At 35.6% G+C, this 19,032-nt stretch overlaps 2 protein-coding genes across 4 annotated transcripts; one reads left to right on the top strand and one right to left on the bottom strand.

Annotated features, from left to right (window-relative positions):
• Positions 1-231: 231 nt before the first annotated feature.
• On the top strand, positions 232-6,164 carry LOC127974481 (uncharacterized). Of its 3 annotated transcripts, none has more exons than XM_052577813.1 (8): positions 232-601; positions 726-843; positions 955-1,042; positions 1,459-1,688; positions 2,074-2,194; positions 2,306-2,396; positions 2,715-2,954; positions 3,949-6,164. In XM_052577813.1, exons 2-8 carry the CDS (start codon positions 769-771, stop codon positions 4,004-4,006), a joined length of 903 nt encoding a protein of 300 aa, XP_052433773.1. In that variant the 5' UTR covers positions 232-601; positions 726-768; the 3' UTR covers positions 4,007-6,164. The 3 variants fall into 3 exon arrangements, with proteins under 3 accessions (XP_052433773.1, XP_052433772.1, XP_052433771.1); XM_052577812.1 differs by having other exon boundaries at positions 234-601; positions 738-843; positions 2,062-2,194; XM_052577811.1 differs by having other exon boundaries at positions 240-601; positions 2,062-2,194.
• An 868-nt stretch (positions 6,165-7,032) lies between these two features.
• On the bottom strand, positions 7,033-17,888 carry LOC127974261 (endoribonuclease ZC3H12A). Its single transcript, XM_052577435.1, has 6 exons — positions 17,557-17,888; positions 15,827-16,285; positions 14,259-14,398; positions 11,205-11,439; positions 10,995-11,101; positions 7,033-9,975 (listed from the first exon to the last, which is right to left on the bottom strand). The coding sequence occupies exons 2-6, from the start codon at positions 16,180-16,182 to the stop codon at positions 9,059-9,061; spliced, it is 1,755 nt and encodes a 584-aa protein (XP_052433395.1). The 5' UTR covers positions 16,183-16,285; positions 17,557-17,888; the 3' UTR covers positions 7,033-9,058.
• Positions 17,889-19,032: the final 1,144 nt, after the last annotated feature.

Genomic DNA, 19,032 nt, shown 5'->3' with positions numbered 1-19,032 from the left:
CTGTAGTGAATGAGATTGAGGAGAACCTCATACATCCACTGAAATCTAAATCATTTATGGCTATAATAATCTAGACACACATATTTAGTCTATTGTGTATTCTCTTATCTTGTAATTTAGAAAAAATAGTTAACAGTTTATTTTATGAATGAATTAGTAGTTATACATCTTTAAATAGTCATCTATAATCAATATACGGTTGTGTAGTTTGTTGCAAATGACATATTAAAACACTTGATACTTGTTGAGGGATGCGATTGTTTTTTTCGAAAAATACAAACATCTTGCTAGATTTGGCTTGTTTTAGAGGAATCTGAGTATGTTTCGTCCCTGATCACTACTTGGGAAAAATAGGATCAGGTACCAGAATTAGTATGTGACGGGGCGCAATGTAACCCAGTCACTAATGAGATTAGACAGGATTATGTCTCTGGACGCTCGAAGCGTCTTCAGCAGGTTTGGTAGGAACAGGTTGGTCTGTGAACATGCCATCGGATAACCAAGCGAAGAGAAACAAACCAACAGGTTAATTCTTAGCCACTGAAGTTCAACAAGGCTCTGGATTCGGCTATTGAAGCATTCAACCAGTCAGTGTGTCAAGGTATTTACCTGTTTCAAATGTTTTTAAGAAAATAAATATAGCATTATAGATTGCTCTTTCTCTCAAAGCCACAGCGGTTGCTACTCTGGTGCTGAGTCTTAAATCTCTTGTATTTCACTTACAGTATATGTTGCAGGCAATAGAGCACCATGTGAAATCTTCATAAAATGGCTACTTATGTACTGTGGTCAGCAGTTGTCTGGACTCTCAAGGGCCTGTTGTGCACATGGAGGTTTTTCTGGGTAATTATGTCCTCTTCATGTTAATACATTCAATCAATATATTCAAGTTTTACCGTATCGCTATACAAATCACTGATTAATCAAATCAAATATTATTTATTTATATTATAGGTCAGCCCATATTGTGCTCTAAAATCTGCACCATTAAAACAGCATGCAGCTGACACTGAGCATAAATTACCATCCCAACTGTCCCCAGGTAAACTCAATTATCAATTATTATGCAAAGGAAGCAATGTTTGTGGACCGTCTTTCAATTTCGATGTAAATGTGATGTTCATACCTGTCCAATAGATGGCAGGCTAGTTTTGTGAAATAAGAAATAGTCTGTCAGTCTCACAATTGCAACTTGCTTAAACCTCCAAATTAAGAACCTTTTTAAACTAGAGCAATATAGTTTATATCGGTTTTATTAATTTGATTTTTTTTTTTTTTTTATCAAAAATTGACAATCTTTCATTGATTAGACACCCTAATGTCACACAAAATCTTTATTAATATTTTTCCTTTTTGGGTCAACTTATACAGTCTTATTAAGTGTACTCCATTATCCATATCAAAACAGCATCAGCACTTGCCAAAGTTTTAATACTAAAGTCTTTTATAAATCTGCAGTTGTCCAGGATGTCAAGCATCTGGCAAAGACAGATGTAAATGCAGACTCAGAGAAGAAGGTCAAAGCAGAAACCTGTGTTCAGCCTGAACGCACAAGTGGTCTGTTCAAGAGACTGCTGAAGGCTGAGGGGGAGATTCAAGAACTGAAGATAGAGATCGCCAATCAGAGAGCATCATGGGAGATGCGGTTTGTGGAGCTGCAAAAGAGACAACACAATCTAAGAGAACAGGTATGCGGGTCTAATAATATTTCAGAAATGAAACTCATAAATTCATTATAATAAACCTTTTACACTATTGCTTCTTCTGCATCGCTGCTGTGACTGCCTGGCTCTTTTTCTAAATACAAAATGTATGCATGCTTTTTTTGCTTGATTATTTAGGATTAGCAATGCTTATGGGTTGCAGTATTAAACAATGCTCGGTGTAATGACTCGGTGGCATCTCAGTTTATCACTAAATGCCACTAGTGTCTATCATGGCAGATAAGCTCAGTTTCATAGCATCAGTTTTGCACCTTAAAGATTTGAAGAATTTTTATGTGAAGGTGAAAGATTTCCCCACCCAGATGTTGCAATGGGCTGAATTGCGTGATCTTTTCAGCTGACGTCTGAGATTCTGGTAAGGACTGGAACACTGTACAGAGATACTGATTCAGAAGACGCAAATGAAGTCTTTCTAGAGTCTGGCTTGGAGAATGGACCTAATCCTGAGGAGAAGGAGCAGGAATGTTCTAGTAAGAGCTTCCTTTGGTGGACTGGCTGGATGGCAAAACTGCCCTCGTCTGAGCATAATTGAAATTAAATATATTTGAAAAAATGAGTTCATCTCTTTCAACTTTGCACAGGTGGACTCAGACACCAGCAAAAAGGAGATGGTGGCAGTCCAAGCTGCTGCCCATCCGACTCCAGAGCCACTTCTGTCATGTCTAACATCAGGTATCACTGACAGGGTTTCAAGCTGGACATGTTCATGCATGCCCTGCTCCTGTCACTGGAAAGTGCTGTCACAATACAGTTTTCCAGAGAACTGGGTTATAAACAGACAAATCTGACTGTGGAATGCAGTGTACTGAGCAATCAGAAACACATATTCCAGAGGGCTGTTTAAAAATGAATAAATCATCAAATCATTTCTATTTTCATATGAGTATATTTTCATAAAGTGTTACAGTTTGTGTTACATTACAATTCCAAACTTAAACTTCATGTCCAATCTAAACACCAGACTTGTGCTTGTATTACCTCTTTGTTCAGTGTGAGGTCTTGGTGGAGTGGAGGGGGACCTCATCGAGTGTTTGTGCCCCACTCCCCCATGGACCTGAAGATTGGGCACAGGGTCCGAATCATGTTACCCTCTGGACGGATCAGCACCGGTACCTTACGCTACCTGGGCAACATTCAAAACTCTCCCGAATACCATCTTGGCGTAGAACTGGAGCTGGCTGATAATGGACAGCATGACGGCACCCATGAAGGACAGCGCTACTTTCACTGGTATGATCATTTTTCAGATTAAACCTTCATAGAAAGACCAGATAAGAATCTCCACAGTCCCTTTAATCACTAAAGAAGTGTGTCATTCAATGGCAAATAACACATTTTATTTGACTGGACAATGGGAATTTTATCATTATAAAAATATATATATATATATTTATCAGAAGGAACAGTATATCAGCAAACACAGACCCTATAAATATTATTTTTACAATGGAAAACAAGAGTAAGGATAAAAGCCAAAGGATGTATCTTAAATTTCTGGTTTGTTTAGGGATATCAGTTTTGATATGTGTCTGGATTCTGTGTCTTGGGCTACAGAAACAAACACTTAAGTAAAGTGTTACTTGGAAATGAAAAACCATCTCGTCTAGTCGCATTGGTGTAAACAGGCAGGTTTAACACCTTGTCTACATCAGATAAGGATGGTGCAACAGGTCGTATCGAAAACAAGTAGGACCCATTAATGTCAGTGATACTGGCTGTGTCTGAAAGCATATGCAGCTGACTTGTTGCCTTGATGCCCAATCAGACAATGACTTTGCAGGCAGCATTTGTGAACCTTCCCAAACTGATTTCACACAGACTTCTGAGGCAGCATAAAAGTTAAGTGATCTACAACAAAATAGAGAAAACTTTGGTGATAACTAAGCAAATATTTAATTACCACAATGCTTATTTAATTCTTGCTAGAAATGACATCAAAAGTGGAAAAAGTGACCACCAAACAAAACTTTCAGGTGCCAGCATTAGTTTAGCTGTCACAGAAAATGCACGGCATAGTGGGATATAAAAGTCAGTGAAAGATACATCAGCGCTGCCTTCAAGTTGATGAAGGTATCACAGCTGACAAGGTGACACAATCATTGAATCAGCCTTTTCACATCCATGTGACTGCTGCATTTTGAGTAATATTGTTTTGGAAATACATTATTTTCAATGCTCTTCAGACATTCTGATAATTCTTTTTTAATTTCCTCTTTCTCTTCAGTGACCCTGGACGTGGCGCGTTTGTAACATTCAGTAAATTGTTAATGGCTTGGGAGTAGATGCTCTTTTTGGAACACTGAAGTGAAGACTCTTCAGGCCACTCAAAGGCACTCTTGGAACAGTTTGTTGGATAGATCTGAGCGCAGCAATGATGAAGTATTTTTATAGGCCAACCCAGAAGTTAACATTCCCTACACCAAAAACACAACAGGCTTTTGGATTATTGCAGAAATTATGCAAAAATAGTAAAAAGCTAAGTAAACATGGTCACATGACTTCAATGTCACCAATATTACTTATCAAAAATATTATTTAATAAATTTTCCATGAAAGTTGGAGTTTTAATAGTATGCAATAGCATGGTTATAAACACAATGAGGCTGTGAAACTGGTTAATGAGTAGATGAGTTTACCTGTTCAGTCTGAACACATTTAATGTCCCATAACCTCTGTAGTCCCATTTAGTTACTTGTTAGCAACTGCCTTTATCAGTTCAAGCAAAAGCAACAAACACTCAGGGGTCATAGAATGGCCTGTGTTCACCACTTTAGGCATTTAACCAAAAAACCATTCAAAAAAATAAAATAAAAATCTTTAGGACGATGGAACCGGAGGGGCTAAAATAAACTTTTTCCAGGTTTGGCCTACAAAAACACATCATGCCTGCAGGACTATTTGTGTATAGTATAACTCTACTATAGTAGAACAATAACTGGCAGACAGGTGACCTTATATGTTACCATAAAGGTGAAAAGGGTGATTTCTGCGCCACTAGTGACACCAAATGTAAAGGCAAAAACAATTAATCTCACCCCAATATTGTACCATTGGATGAATATGGTATAGCTATGTTTTGAAAGTGGCATCAACCAATGAATGTATTAGCTACTTGGTGTCTCTGTCTGTTAATAATCTGTCATTTTTACCAAGAAATCACACGTGATCATGTGATTTGTCTGAAAACATGATTTTTCAGACAATAAGTAAGCATGAAGGTACACCCTAACCCTAACCTCAAAGGGACATAAACAGATCGTACAAACAAATGACAAATTAGCAATCAATTCTGCATGTATGTAGATATAAATGTAAATTTAGTTAGGCCCCGTCCACACAGAGACGAGTTTAGCAGTATACGCGTAAATTTTGTATCATGTAGGCGTTTTGGGAGTGAAACTGACATTTTTTGAAATCGGGTCCCAGACTGGATAAATCACAAAATGCCCCCCTTGTGCTTTCGTCTGGACAGCGGATCCATATATTTTATGAAACAATGACATCATCAGCCCACGGCTCACCCCTAGTCAGACACCGTCACGTAACAGAAATAAAAACATGAACAAACACTGAAAAATTGTCTTTTTATTAACTGATATTAACTCAAGATTAATAAATGTTTTGTTACATGTTGGTTTGTAAACTGTGTGCAAGGTTTAAGCGCATAGTCCAAAAAAAAAAGATTGGATAGGGAAAGCTCTGGCTTCGTGTGGACGTAGCCTTAGGTATTGTCATGAGATTGTTTTGGAATCTACACTTTTTCATATTTATTTATGACTGTTGGGGAAATTCTGCATTTCAAATATATACTAAAATATCAGCACATTTGAGATAGAAATACTCATATCAGTCGGTTAAACCGATCAAATTATCCAAAATATTTCCATACAAGGAAAAGTTGTGTAAAAGAGTGATGATGGCTGGTCAAATTCTGTGGAATTCTGTTGACGCATTCCATGCATGTCTGCTTATTGCCAATATCCGTTAATGCAAATGAAGGATACACTCTATTGAATATGGATAAAGAGGATTTTTAAACAGCGATCTGAGGTAGAAACCAGTCACCTATTCAGGATAAGGTCCAAAATATTCCCAAGAGGCCAGGTGTGTTCTCCAGATGCACTTATAAAAAGATTTTCCCTGTTTACTGAAGGATGTGTTCTGATGTTTCAGGAAAGAGACTGGACCAGTGCATGACAAAGTTATACCCCATTCATGGAAATTAAGATGATTTTTTTGTATCGAACATGTTAACCCACAGACTTCTCAAAGAGAAATGATAATGCTCATTTTACCAAATGTAATAATGTTACACACGTCTTAAGCTAAATGTTTGCTGGGGCTTTTTTTTTTCACTGAACTTCCTCTTACAAAGAAAGCAAATCACATTCCTATGGATTAAGACAAGGAAATAAACAATGATCACATGAATTACTGGGAGCTGTTTTGCATTTTCATGAGTCTTTTTTGGTGCTTCCTTCTTCCTTGTAGATTTAAACAGATAAATTTATTGTCAAAAAGGGAGGGAAGGACAGAGAGAGAGAAAGAAAGAGAGAGAAATGTATACATAATTGGAAACTGAATGATGACACAAAATCTCCCCAGATTTACTATTCAAATAATAAAAACTGTCATACTCTACATCCTTTTGTAAATACTGGACATAGGTCATTCTATGTAAAACTGTTCATGTCACAAAATGTTTAGTTATTATATTTATATAACAGAGCTTCATAATCTCTCATTGCAACCGGCTTCTTAGCAGTAAAAGCAAAAATAACATTAACAAATGGAAAAAAGATAAACAGTTCTTTGAAAAGCAATAGTTATATTAATACAATTTAATAAAGTAATAAATAGCACAGAAGATTTTGTGTTGAATGTTGAAGTAATGCACTGTAGTTTCAGATGCCAGTTGTTCAGATATTAATCAAGAGACCATTTGTTTATTTAAAAACAGGATTGCAAAATACTGAATGCAGGATTATTTCAACTTTACAAGTTATAATAAAACCGAAAAGAAATATGTGTATCCATTTATATTATATTATATTATACTATGTTTATAAAAAACTTGTGAAGGTTGTGTTTGTCAGATATTAATTATGGTGCCCACTGGTTTCATGGGAAAAGTCTCTGTATGTATACCAACACACTATTTTTCACAGCTTCAAAAATGTTGAGCTTTTTTACTACTTACTGTGGTTCTGTTATTATTGTCATTTTCAATTTTATTAATTATTTTACCTTTAATTATAGCATTTTAATTAGTGAGGGTATTGAGACACAAAAAACTGCCACATCCACATTTATCTTTTTTATTATTTTTTTTTATTACCGTTTAAAGGACAAAGAGAAAGAAGGTCTTTTCTTTTTCATTGCATTTGCCAATACAACATTGAGAACTTATTTCCTGTTCACATTAATGATTATAATGCACTGGCAGGATATAAACATGTTGCAAGTTGCTACTTGGACACCATGAACTAACGAACCTAACTATGTTAAAGCAGATCATTTAGTAACACTTTACTTAAAGCCTTTATATATAATGCATTAAAAGTAGTTATAATTATGTCTTGTAATACACTTTATAATGAATTGTATGAACAAATGAATAATTGTTACCAGACTTACCACAGTTATAATACATCATATTACTTAAAAACTCGCTGTTGCATGTTTAGAAAGTATAATGCATTCAAACACAAGACAAACATAAATATCACAATGCTTTTTAAATTGGTTACAATTATTTTTCTGAAAAACAATGCATTACAATTTACATTATGAATACCTTTAATGTATTATACATAAAGGCTTTAATTGTATGGCTGATTTTATAACATCTTAAGAACTGAAAAATAACAACGGCAAAAGCTTAAAATATAATGTCTATGGAACATCTTTGCAAACAGATGCTATAATTAAAAATCTGCTAAGACTGTCTCCTCTAAAGAGAAAACATCAAACTGTACAAACTCATACTCACTTACGGTGTCTTTGAATTTGTTCACATTAATATAGATATTAGAAGACATACAAGTGGGTTGTGATAACACAAATACCTATATGCTCATTTGAAAACAGTGGATAAAACATCAGCATAATATATTATAATAAAAACTTTCATCTAAAGCTTACAATTTTTTTGTGATATTCATTGTATAATATACACCATTATGTCAACTCTTTGACATACTTTGACACGCAAATCATAACTTCTTAGTGCAAAGAATTTGCTCTTCTCTTGTTTGAGAGCAGATGTCCGAACAATGAGATGGCGCAAATCAATTTTGCATAAAAGAAAAGATGTGAGATGTCCTTTGTACATTCATATCGTCAAAATCAACAAGCTCGGAGTTACACAGCAGAACCAACCTGATATGAAACATGTAACATTGAAGCACAATTAAATATGATTTACAGTACTGTGGTAAGTTTCAAAAATGCTAATTACAGTAATTGACGTAATATATATATATATATACTTAAAATAAAACATTTGTATTGCCACCCACAATAATTGAAACAAAGAAATACAACAAAAAGACTGCAAGACACAAGGAATCACGCCTTCTACTATTTGAAGTCATTCTGTGGTGGAGCGGATTTGAATGAACAATTAGCAGCAGACGCACTAACTAGAAAATTACTCTGAACATTGAAAACAGGGTGGTTCCTTAATGACAGCAATTACAACTATAATTTGAACACTCAAAATTACATTTAAGCTTCTGTCCAAAACCAAATCTTTAGTCTTCGAGCCAAGGTACTGTACAGTTTGCTACACGTTAGGAGCAACCATTGATGCAATGTGCATCAACCCCTTAAAAAACAACTTGACACACAATTGACTTTGCAGTCATACATAGTTACCACATGTACTATGTGATAAGTCATTCAGGTTTCTGAGACTTTAAAGAGCACAAGACAGAAAAGAGCTACAAAGGAAAGAAAAAAAAAATACAATTGCATTGCTTTAGAGGTACAAAAGCGTGTCAATGGGGCAGCACCCTTAAAAGGACAAGATTGTACCTTATCTACCCCTCGAAGGTGCATCTTAGTAATAGGTACCTTTGAAATACCACTATGAAATTTTTAAGGGTAAAAAGGTACAAAGTTCAGGGAGCTATTGTTGTACCCTAATTCGAAAAGTTTGTACCTTATCTCCCCCTAAAAGGGGAAATGGGTACTTTTAAAGCACTACTACAAACTTTTTAAGGGTAAAAAAGTACCCCCAAAGGTACAATGTTTGCAATTTTTTTTTCTGAGAGTGTAGAGCTCATTTCTTTTGAGAAACTTGGCATGCCATTGTCCCAAAGGTTCACGAATTAGAAGAACTCTCCTCTGGACTTGAGTTTGAGAATCTCTGCCGCCAGCTGCTGCGCATCTTTCAGCTGTGGGAACATTTCCATAACTTTGTTTACATGATGCGGGTTAAAAATCGCATGAAGCTTCTTCCTGACCTCCTCTCTTTCTTCCTGGAAAGCATTTGACTGTGGCATGGCTAAGTGCTGCTGGTTTCCGTAGACATCAGGAGACCTGTGTGAGCTAGGACAGGGTAAAGGTTCAGGTAAACTGGTTGCTTGTGGTAAGAAGTAAGGGTAAGACCAGGCACCGTAAGCAGGAAGACTGTACCGCTGGACGGTGTTGGGCACAGGAAGGGAGTTGTAGGCACCAAAGTTTGGCTGATAGTTAGATAAAGAACTCATGTTGTCATAGTAGTGCTGGCCACCTGTAGGTACACCAGGGTTACCAGACATTGGTGGATGATTGGATCTCATCCTGTGTAAATCATCAATGCTCTGGGATGGGTCTGAAAACTGGCTTTGGTAGGATCCAAGCCCTGAGTCATAACTGAAAATGGATGAAGGGTTTGTTGGGTAAGGTGCTTGCAGACTGGCTCTGTCTACCAAAGCACTGCGTTGTTCCACTGTGGTTGAATTTAAGGGCTTTTTGGTGGACAAAATGTCATCCCAGTACTGGAACATAACATCCCTGCTGTCAGAGCTCTTGGGATCCAAGTTAAGCTTTTGTTCCAGTTCTTGCTCCAAGGAGGGTGAGTTGGACCCAAAACCAGGGTCATTTCTTTGATACATGCCCCTTAGTGGCCCAGTTACTCTGCTTTCCCCTTTTGAACCAGACAGTCTGGCATTCTCTCGAAGCTCATCGGCTAGAGAACGCTGTGACTGGTTTGTGCGCTCTGGGTGGTAGAACTTACACTTGATCCCATATGTGCACTTTTTTCCTGAAGAGTAAAAAAGACAAATGTGTTATAAAGGTATACTTCAGGGATGTGAAACATCGGTCCTAGATGGTTGTGGTACTGAGTTTAGTTCCATCTATAACACCGGTCTGTCCATTTTTAGCAAGCCTGGACACATAGGCTAGATTTTTCAGGTGTGTTTGATTAGGGATCTAACTAAATTCTGCAGGACAGGTGCCTTCCAAGACCAGATTTGCCAGATCTTTGGTCTACTTCAGAGGTGTCCTGGAGAACCACAATCCTGCATAGTTTCGCTCCAACCTTGATAAAATCTCAGCTGTAGCTTTCTAGTAAACCTTGACTTAACCTTGTAATCTTGATTAGCTTTTTCAGGACTGTTTGATTACGGTTGAGTCTGAAACCCAATTACGGTAAGGGGCGTTACATTTTTGTTACACTCTTTAAATGGCTGACTAATCACAACAGACTGGGCCAGTTTCAGAAAGACATCCTTCAAAAAAACATTTCAGGCATAGGTTGAAAAGAGTTGCTGCAATGTGCAGTATTAGTAAAATAATGTGCTTTTTTAACTTTAAATTATGTAACCATTTTCTAGAAGACCCAAAAAATTACATTTATGAAATTGTAAATTAGCATAATATGGGAAACCTCAATCAATTTAATTACCATCAAATCACATATATCAGTGTTTGCTTAGAAAATGTAAAGACATTAAACAATTAATGTGTCAGTTGAAAGCAGACTTTACAGTTGTTTGAGAAGTCATAATACATTTTTGTTTTGTTTTCTTGTTATTGACCATGAGCTTATCATTGGCCTACAGTGTGTTATTTCTGGCTGTGAGTGTCTCTGATGGCAGGGAAATCCATTATTACGAAATCAGTCATTGGACATTATAATGAGGTCCATTTTTTTTATTGGGCTACATTTTTGTAATTAATTGCAATGAATTAACACGTTAAATTGGTAGTCCTAGAAATGTATTTCAATTAGTTTGAGGCTTATATGGCATACAGTGATATAAACTGATAAGTACTTACCATATGGACAGAGTTGTCGCTTGTGGTCAGGCAACATCGCTTTTTTACGAAGAAAATTATCTAAATTAGGTCCATGACGGCCGAGAGGGTCATCGGGTGGCATGAACCTGTCGAAGAGGGTCATGTTGATGGTTAGTTAAATGAATAGGAATAAGAACAGGCATTTCAAAAGGCATTAACAGCTCCTAAAGAGTGGTTGTAAAAACGTACTTGTCATTAACAAAGGAGTACATGAGCAATCTCTCCTCAATGCAACGCTTCCACTCCGGACGTTCACTTTGCAGGTCACGATATGTGTCGTTGGACACTATAATGCCATCCAGATCATGAGCTAATTTGACAATAAAGCGATCATCATAGCAAACTACACGCTTTCCTCCGACCCTTCGTGAAGGTGTAAACACAAGAATCTTCTTCCTTTCCAGCTCTTCCAAAATATGCTGATCTGGAAACAAAGACAAACATTTTTTTTATTTTTCATTGTTTGTTAATTTTTAGCATGAGTTTGGAATGAAGTCTTTCTTATTGCCATGAGACATTATTTACCAATTGCTGATAGAATAAATGGACCATGACAGATATCAAATTTAAATAATTTGACAATTATTATAGAACAACATCTTTAAGCTTAACTAATGTTTTAAGCAATTACCCGTGTTTTTTTACATTACATATACAAAACTAGAGGTCGACAGATTTATCGGTTTTGCCGATTAATTGGCACCGATAGCTGATTGCTGGAACAATCGGTTATTGGCAAAATCCATGCCGATAGTTTTTCCATGTTTCGTCCCTCGCTGGAGCGGCTGATAGTTTTCTGGCTTGTGTCCATTGCTGGAATGGCTGAGACAGGCTCTGTTTTCATTGTACAGCACGAAAGAGGCTGAAATCACTGACAGCACATGCTGTTTGTTCAGACACATGACGCTGCACGCTGAAGAGCAAGAAACTTCAGACAGAAAATCTTGCCGCTCCATGCAAGTTCTCCAATAAATTACATTATATTCGCCACGAATCGTTGGTAATGTACAAAATAAATTGTATATGGAGCATTTTGAATGTAACGTTTGTCTTTCTGTGGCTCTAATAAAGTCTGTATGCTTCATTTATAGAGCTATCATATAGATAGATCTTTCCGTTTGCTCCGTTTTTTTACACTCGCGGTGACTTCAGCGTCTGCCATCTAACTAAATGAGGATGAAAACACATGAAGAACATCTCCAGACTGCTGTGAGAGTCACTTCATGAGCATCTGATTCTGACTGTTTGATTTGAGCAAAAGCATCATATCACATGCACAGAACACTGTCAAATTAAAAGTCCGGTTTTGAAGTCTATTTTTCAGTAGAATGTACATAGCCTGCTACTACTATAATGAAACCATCATCATTTTTTAGCAATTATTCACACAACATTTCTTCCATGTTTGATTTTGAATAGTAAATCCCCTTTGATTGCCGAAAAAGTTTGCTTAATTTTAAGTAATTAAAGGACAAATAAAATTAATGTTTCAATCATCAATGCTAAAACAGAATTTTGGTAACAATAAAAATATGGTGAGAAAAATAAAACGTTTCATGAAGCCCTAATCATGTAATTTTTGGTAAACTTTTATTAAATTGATTTGAAAATGTATACGTTTCATGATTTTAATTAATTAGACTTGCTTTATTATTAATAAAGTTTAGTTTAACTATTAAAAAGGAGTGGAGTAAAAAAAATAAAAAAAATAATAATCCAGAAAAATTAAATAAAGGGAAATTTGGAAATTAATAAAATGGAATTTAGGAAAAAATTAAACCGATTTCATAGGGCCCTATTAGAGTGTGGTAATTTCAAAATGTAATAGTACTTTTAATGTTATTATTACTTTTATTACTACTACTACTATTAGTATGGTTCAGTACAATTATTATTATTTTTTTTTGTAAATAAAGCACTATTTATTTATTTTTTTCAATCTCCATTTTAAAAAACTATCAGTTAATTAATTGGTATCGGCCAGTGTGGTCCAACCTAGCTATCGGTATTGTCAAAATTCTATATCGTTCGACCTCTATACAAAACAAATGGTTTTCTCCCAAATTAGCATTTAATATCCACCAAATGCTTCTTTGGGCAGGTGGTAAACGAAAAGATTCCAAAGAACCCAAACCGTCATCTGTGAAACAGGAAAGAGGCAATAATTTATGACACCGCACCAGACTCGATTAAAGATTCACAGGGAAACTGTAGGTGATAAGGAAACTCTTGAACTTCCTGGTGGGGAATTCCCAGTGAGACCTGCAGGAAACTTAACTCTTCCTTATTCTTCATGTTTTGTTATTACTGTTCTTGCTCGAATTGATTTGAGGAATCTGAGCAGGGGTGTTAACAACAAAAGAGACACAGTCCAGGGACATAAACAACTGAGATTTTATCTCCAAATCACTGAACCTGAATGTTTCTGAAGTCCTGAAACAAAGGTAATGTTGTACTAGTACCAGCACATAGGGACTGTTTTGCAACCACAAACTAATGAATAGCAAACAGTTACATTTTTTAATTAAACCGTTTCAATTTCAAAGACCCTGTCAATTATTGGAAAGTGAAAACACAATATTTTGTGTAATGCATGAGTCTAAAGCTTTTCATTAATGTATTGATGTTAGTAAGATTTCTTCAATGGTTTTGCACCATGACTGCATTTATTTAACCAAAAATTCAGTGAAAGGTGTAATGTTTTTTAATATGACCATTCAAAATAAGTTTTCTTTGTTTTAAATAGATTTTTAAATCTAATTCCTGCAATCCAAAGCTGAATTTTCAGCATCATTACTCTAGTCTTTGGTGTCACATGACCCTTCAGAAACCAGTAAACATTTTTATTTTATTATCATTGTTGAAAACTGCTGCTTCATATTTTTTAAATTTTCTTTACATCTTTTTTTTTTTTTATTATTCTTTGATCAATAGAACATACATTTAAAATGTACATCTTTTGTAACCATATAAATGTCTTCACTGTCTCTTTTGATAAACTGCGTCCTTGCCGAACAAAAGCATTTGTTTCTTAAAATAAAATCTTACTGACCCCAAACTTTTGAACAGTAGTGTGAGTTTACTGAAAAGCCTGACAAAAATAGTGCTGAAGAAAAGGATTTCTTTGCAGGGTGAAGTATAGGCTTATCTGCGTTTGTGCAGTCAGATGGGCGTTCTCACTTTTCAGACAAACCTGTCTGTGATGACTCATTTTTACCAAAAGTGCTGAGGGAGTGTCTCTACCTGAAATAGGTACGTCAGGCCTGGGCTGCTCTTTTCTCCAGGAAGGCACAAACACAGTGATATTTCTGTGTCCTCGGTCAAGGAAGTAATTAACTGCCAGCTCAATCCCACGGCAAGAAAACACTTCCTTGTTCCCATGACTGAAAGAGAACAAGAGAGACATTAAAAAAGAGAGAGAAATTAGTTTGGCAAATGAGTAAATCAGTGAATGTGCATGCCAAAAACCACTGGTCCATATAAATGTTAAGCCTTCGGTGGTTATGTCGCTTTTTCAGCATCTTACGCCATTAATGTAATGTTCCTTAATGGCATGCCACATGTCAAATTATTAATTCTTACATTTTTTTTAAGTATATTGAATTCCAAGGTTTGATTCAGAACCCAAAACTAAAATTTGATCCATCGCAATTATTATAGCTTTTTTCACATGTGGAACTTGGATTCATTTATAGCAATAATGCTACTAAAAGGCATGCTAAAACGCAACCTGATATGCATAACAGCAAAACAACTGGAATGTAAACTGTAGTTGTTGAAAGATGCATTTCAGACATGTTTATAGTATTACTGATAATTTTTTTTATAAATAAATAAAACAAAGAAATGAGAGACAGAAATGATGACAGAATTGTTTGCTTTGTAAAACAGGTTTGGTTATTAATGTATGCAATTTCAGCAATACAAAAATCTTATTTTTTCTAAAAAGAAAACAAATTAGTTGTTTATTTTAAGAGATCTATCTATTTATCTTTTGGATATTTAGTATTGCTCTTTAACAATGAAAAATAACTTCTTATTCGATTGCTCGATTAATAGATGGAATAATCTGTAGAATACTCGATTACCAAAAGAATTGATAAGCTACAGCACTACTGGGAAGCTACATCCAACAAAACACACGAAAGAACAACAGCCATTTCCATGACGTCATCGCAAATATAAATGCATCATTTGGCTTTCACACACAATGAGTGTTAAGTGTTGTGACTAACTCTCTTAGACTACTTCTAAACCCTTCCTTTCAAGGAAGAATGTCTTTCTCAGAATTCCCTATGCATGACCAGAAATGTTGCGGAGTGTGTTGAACATGAGGTCTTGGTCTCTTGGAAACGAAATGGTTTAAACAGTGTATGTTATTTGCATATTGGAGAACAGAGAAGCATGGACAAAAGGGGAAGTACAAACCTTTTCAAAAGAACCAGGTCTAAGTTTAAGCCCAAAGGCAATATGAGCAATTCACTATGGGAAACGGTAAGCAATATTCCACTGAATGCACTAGTTACCACTTGAAAATTAATTAATTAATTATTAATCAATTGATGTTTCTTCCAAATAAAGAGCGATCAACAAATCTGTATTTGTGCCATTATTAAAAGCCTTGTATAATTTGGGAAGAGTTTATTCACAAAGTAGAGCACAGCTGTCATGAATTCCCCCTTGTAACGGCAACTTGTTGACACTTGTTAATCTGGCAAAGACTCAAAACTCCAGCATATTTTTCAATCACCATTATCTTTCCATTGAAGAATCACATAAGGAGAACTAAGCCAGTAGTACCAAGACCTCACCTCATGGCCACGTTGCTCCCATCAATAACAATAGGCTTCAGGTCACTTTCTGGTTCAGAGGTGTCCTCCAGCGTTGAGCCCTGTGTCCTAGATGAGCTTCCTCCCCGATGGGACAAACTGAACCCACCATCATCGCTGTCAGAGCTAGAGGAGGGCACAGCCTTGGCCCCTGAACGCACCAGCTCCCCCAGCACCGCGTTAGTGTCCGTCCCCATGCCGAGCTTCCTCAGGGCGGCCTTCACCTCTTGTGGAGAGTATCCCAGCTTACGAAAGAAGTCGACCTTCATCTGCAGGTCATGGTGGTCAGGTCCATCTTGGCCCAGGCCAGCGGGTTGATGGTAACACCTGGACTGCATCCCGCCGTATGTTGGATGTTTGATGTTCTCGGGGTTTTCAGTGCAAGAGCTGCTGTGTCGTCCATATGCTGCTCTGACATGTTGCTCTTGCTTCTGAATAAGGCTGAAACATAGACAGATAAATAGTAAATAAAACACAAGCCATAACAATGCAAGTTAGAAAGTGCAATTACATTTTTTAGATTTACCTTAAAAAAACATAATACATAAAATGTAAACAGTACAACAAGGTTATACTTTTTACAGTAATATCTTTACCCATACACATTTTATGCATTACATGATTTGATCTTCATACATTCAATCATTCATTCATTCACGAACAACACAATTACAGTGACAATATCATTTATGAATAAGTGCAATTCAATTCTCCACCAACCTCCTCCCAAAAATAATAAACAATTACAAGCAAGGATATTGCCAAAAAAAAAAGAAAAAAAAAAAACTAATAACAATAATAACGTTTTTGTTTTGTAATTTAGAATACATATCAGAATACAGTAAATATAAAGGGTTATCTGTCCTTCAGAGGTTACATATGTTTTTGTGTTGTTTCTGAGTTGACTCTGAAGGTTGATATTTATTTGCAGTAGTGTCCGAATTATTTATCTGAGGGTAAAGGACTTTTTTTTAGGCATGTGAAAATGGTCCAGTGCATGCAAAATATACATAGAGATGAACCCAGCAATGACTTGCTATTTTACAAAAATAAGTTGGTAATGGCTTTAAATCCGTTTTCAGACTGTCCAAGTGGCCTAGCATCATTTTTAAATAATTGCAACATGTACTCCAATGTATTTGATAAACAAAATCAGTCTATAAAGGTTTATACCAGCCTTAGTTTTAATCTTTATTGATGTTCTACTAATTTGCATTTGCTTTTACTAATTGCTGCAATATTTACATTAAAGGCATTCAATGTAATTCTTTTTACTCACGAAGTAGTGAGCATCTGTGTTTTTAAATAGTACATTCCAGGTGTCATTGGTTAAATTACATGGTTAATAAATGACACATACACTTCCCCTGCTTTTACAACACTTTCCACGAAAAGTTCCTGATTCACTGATTGCATAAGATAGCATATAGAGTGTATTTAAACTCCTACAGACACAGGGCTAGAATCCAAACTACACGACTAAACTCTATAAAGTGTAACGTTACAGCCTTGACCTCCACTGAGCCTCAGTCCTGTGGACCCCGGCTAAAGTACTAGAGAAACTTACAAACCAGTTGTAGTTCTGAAGTAATAATGATAAAGCGTTACTCTAATATAAAATACTGACAGAGTGTAAATGCCTGTCTCAGCTGTTCCACAATAAACGTTTTATACAAACGTTAACAGAATAAAACAGAATAACTTCGACCTACCATATTCTCTCAATGATGAGTCCGGTGATCTGTAACGCGCGCGCGTGTGTGAGTGTGTGTGTGTGTGTTTTCTAGAAAGTAGTGATCTTGTGTGGTGTGACGTGTTTTAATGTAACACCTTTCCTCTTCTACTTCCTGATCCAGGTAACTCGACCTGTTTCTCTCCCGGAAGAGAGCGAGCGAGAGACTCTTCCAGTCAATACTAACAAACGGCCACATTGTTATTTTAATATTCATATTTTTAATTCATTTCCTTTTAAACATATATACATATATTTGTTTAAATTTCATTTTCATTTTCATATTTTCAGTTCCCGTATTTCTGTTTCCAGCACCTTATTCACTTCCTATTGTCTATTTTGTATTATATTGTTTTGTCCTTTTGGCACTATTAGTACTGATTAGAAAACAAAGGTTTGTGTTTTTGTTTTATTTCATGATAGTAAAGCACATTTCCCCTCATACTGTAAATTACCATGATATAAATATATATATTAAATATAACATATTAGATAAGATCAGATAAGATTAGATTCTCAGTACTTTAACATTGTATTTTTAGGCAAGACTTATTATTATTATAATTATTGATGTTGTTGGGAATTTACCAGGATATAACATAAACTGCATATTCACATCAAAGACAAAAAGCAAAAAATATATGATGTTCCATACTGATAACCAACTGACAATTAACAAATAAGTAATAAAAGTAACTACTTGAAATAAGCACATCAAAGTCTTTTCCAACCTCTCATTGCATAATTTCATTCATAAATGGGTGATGAATTTACATTTATGGTTGCGAAACAAGTCTAAAAGAAATGTGGGAGGTGTTTTTATGAACATACAGTATATCATATTTTATGATTATTACATAATGTTCTTTATGAAAGCAATTGAAGAAAGAGTGATAAGTATCAAAATACAGAAAAAGGAATGCTTACGTAAGGGTTTTCTCCTGTCTCATAGGTTTTCCCTCAGTGGTCTTAACCTGTAATGTTTTGTGTTTTACACATGCATTGATTCTGGGTATACAGATTATTTTAACGAACTGTGCAATTATTACTGCTTAATACTTTTATTTATTGATTTATTTAATTATTATTTTCATAATATTTTTTTTTTATGTAATCTGGTTTAATCAGAGTAAGCATTTATGATTAATTGTATGGTATTGTATATAATGTGCATACCATCGTTTTGTTTCATTATTGACTGATACATGTTGTTGTTTACATACACCCCATTATAGAGACCTATAAAGAAAATGAATCATAAAACTTTAGCACCCTTTTAACACGTGCAATGCAATGCCTTGCCATTATTTTATTGTCACCAATGTTACATTGGCGATTAGCTCCACTTGGTTGCTCCAAGACAAAGCAAAAAAAAAAAAAAAAATCAGTGCCTTTTTCTTTTTCTGTGCTTTACTGACTCGTTGCGGAAGTTATTATGAGTGAGGTTACTAATATG

This window comes from Carassius gibelio, chromosome B16, assembly GCF_023724105.1.
Source record: "Carassius gibelio isolate Cgi1373 ecotype wild population from Czech Republic chromosome B16, carGib1.2-hapl.c, whole genome shotgun sequence".
Lineage (NCBI taxonomy): Eukaryota > Metazoa > Chordata > Actinopteri > Cypriniformes > Cyprinidae > Carassius > Carassius gibelio.
Note: the sequence above shows the minus strand (reverse complement) of the source record. Positions and strands in the feature narration are given on the sequence as shown.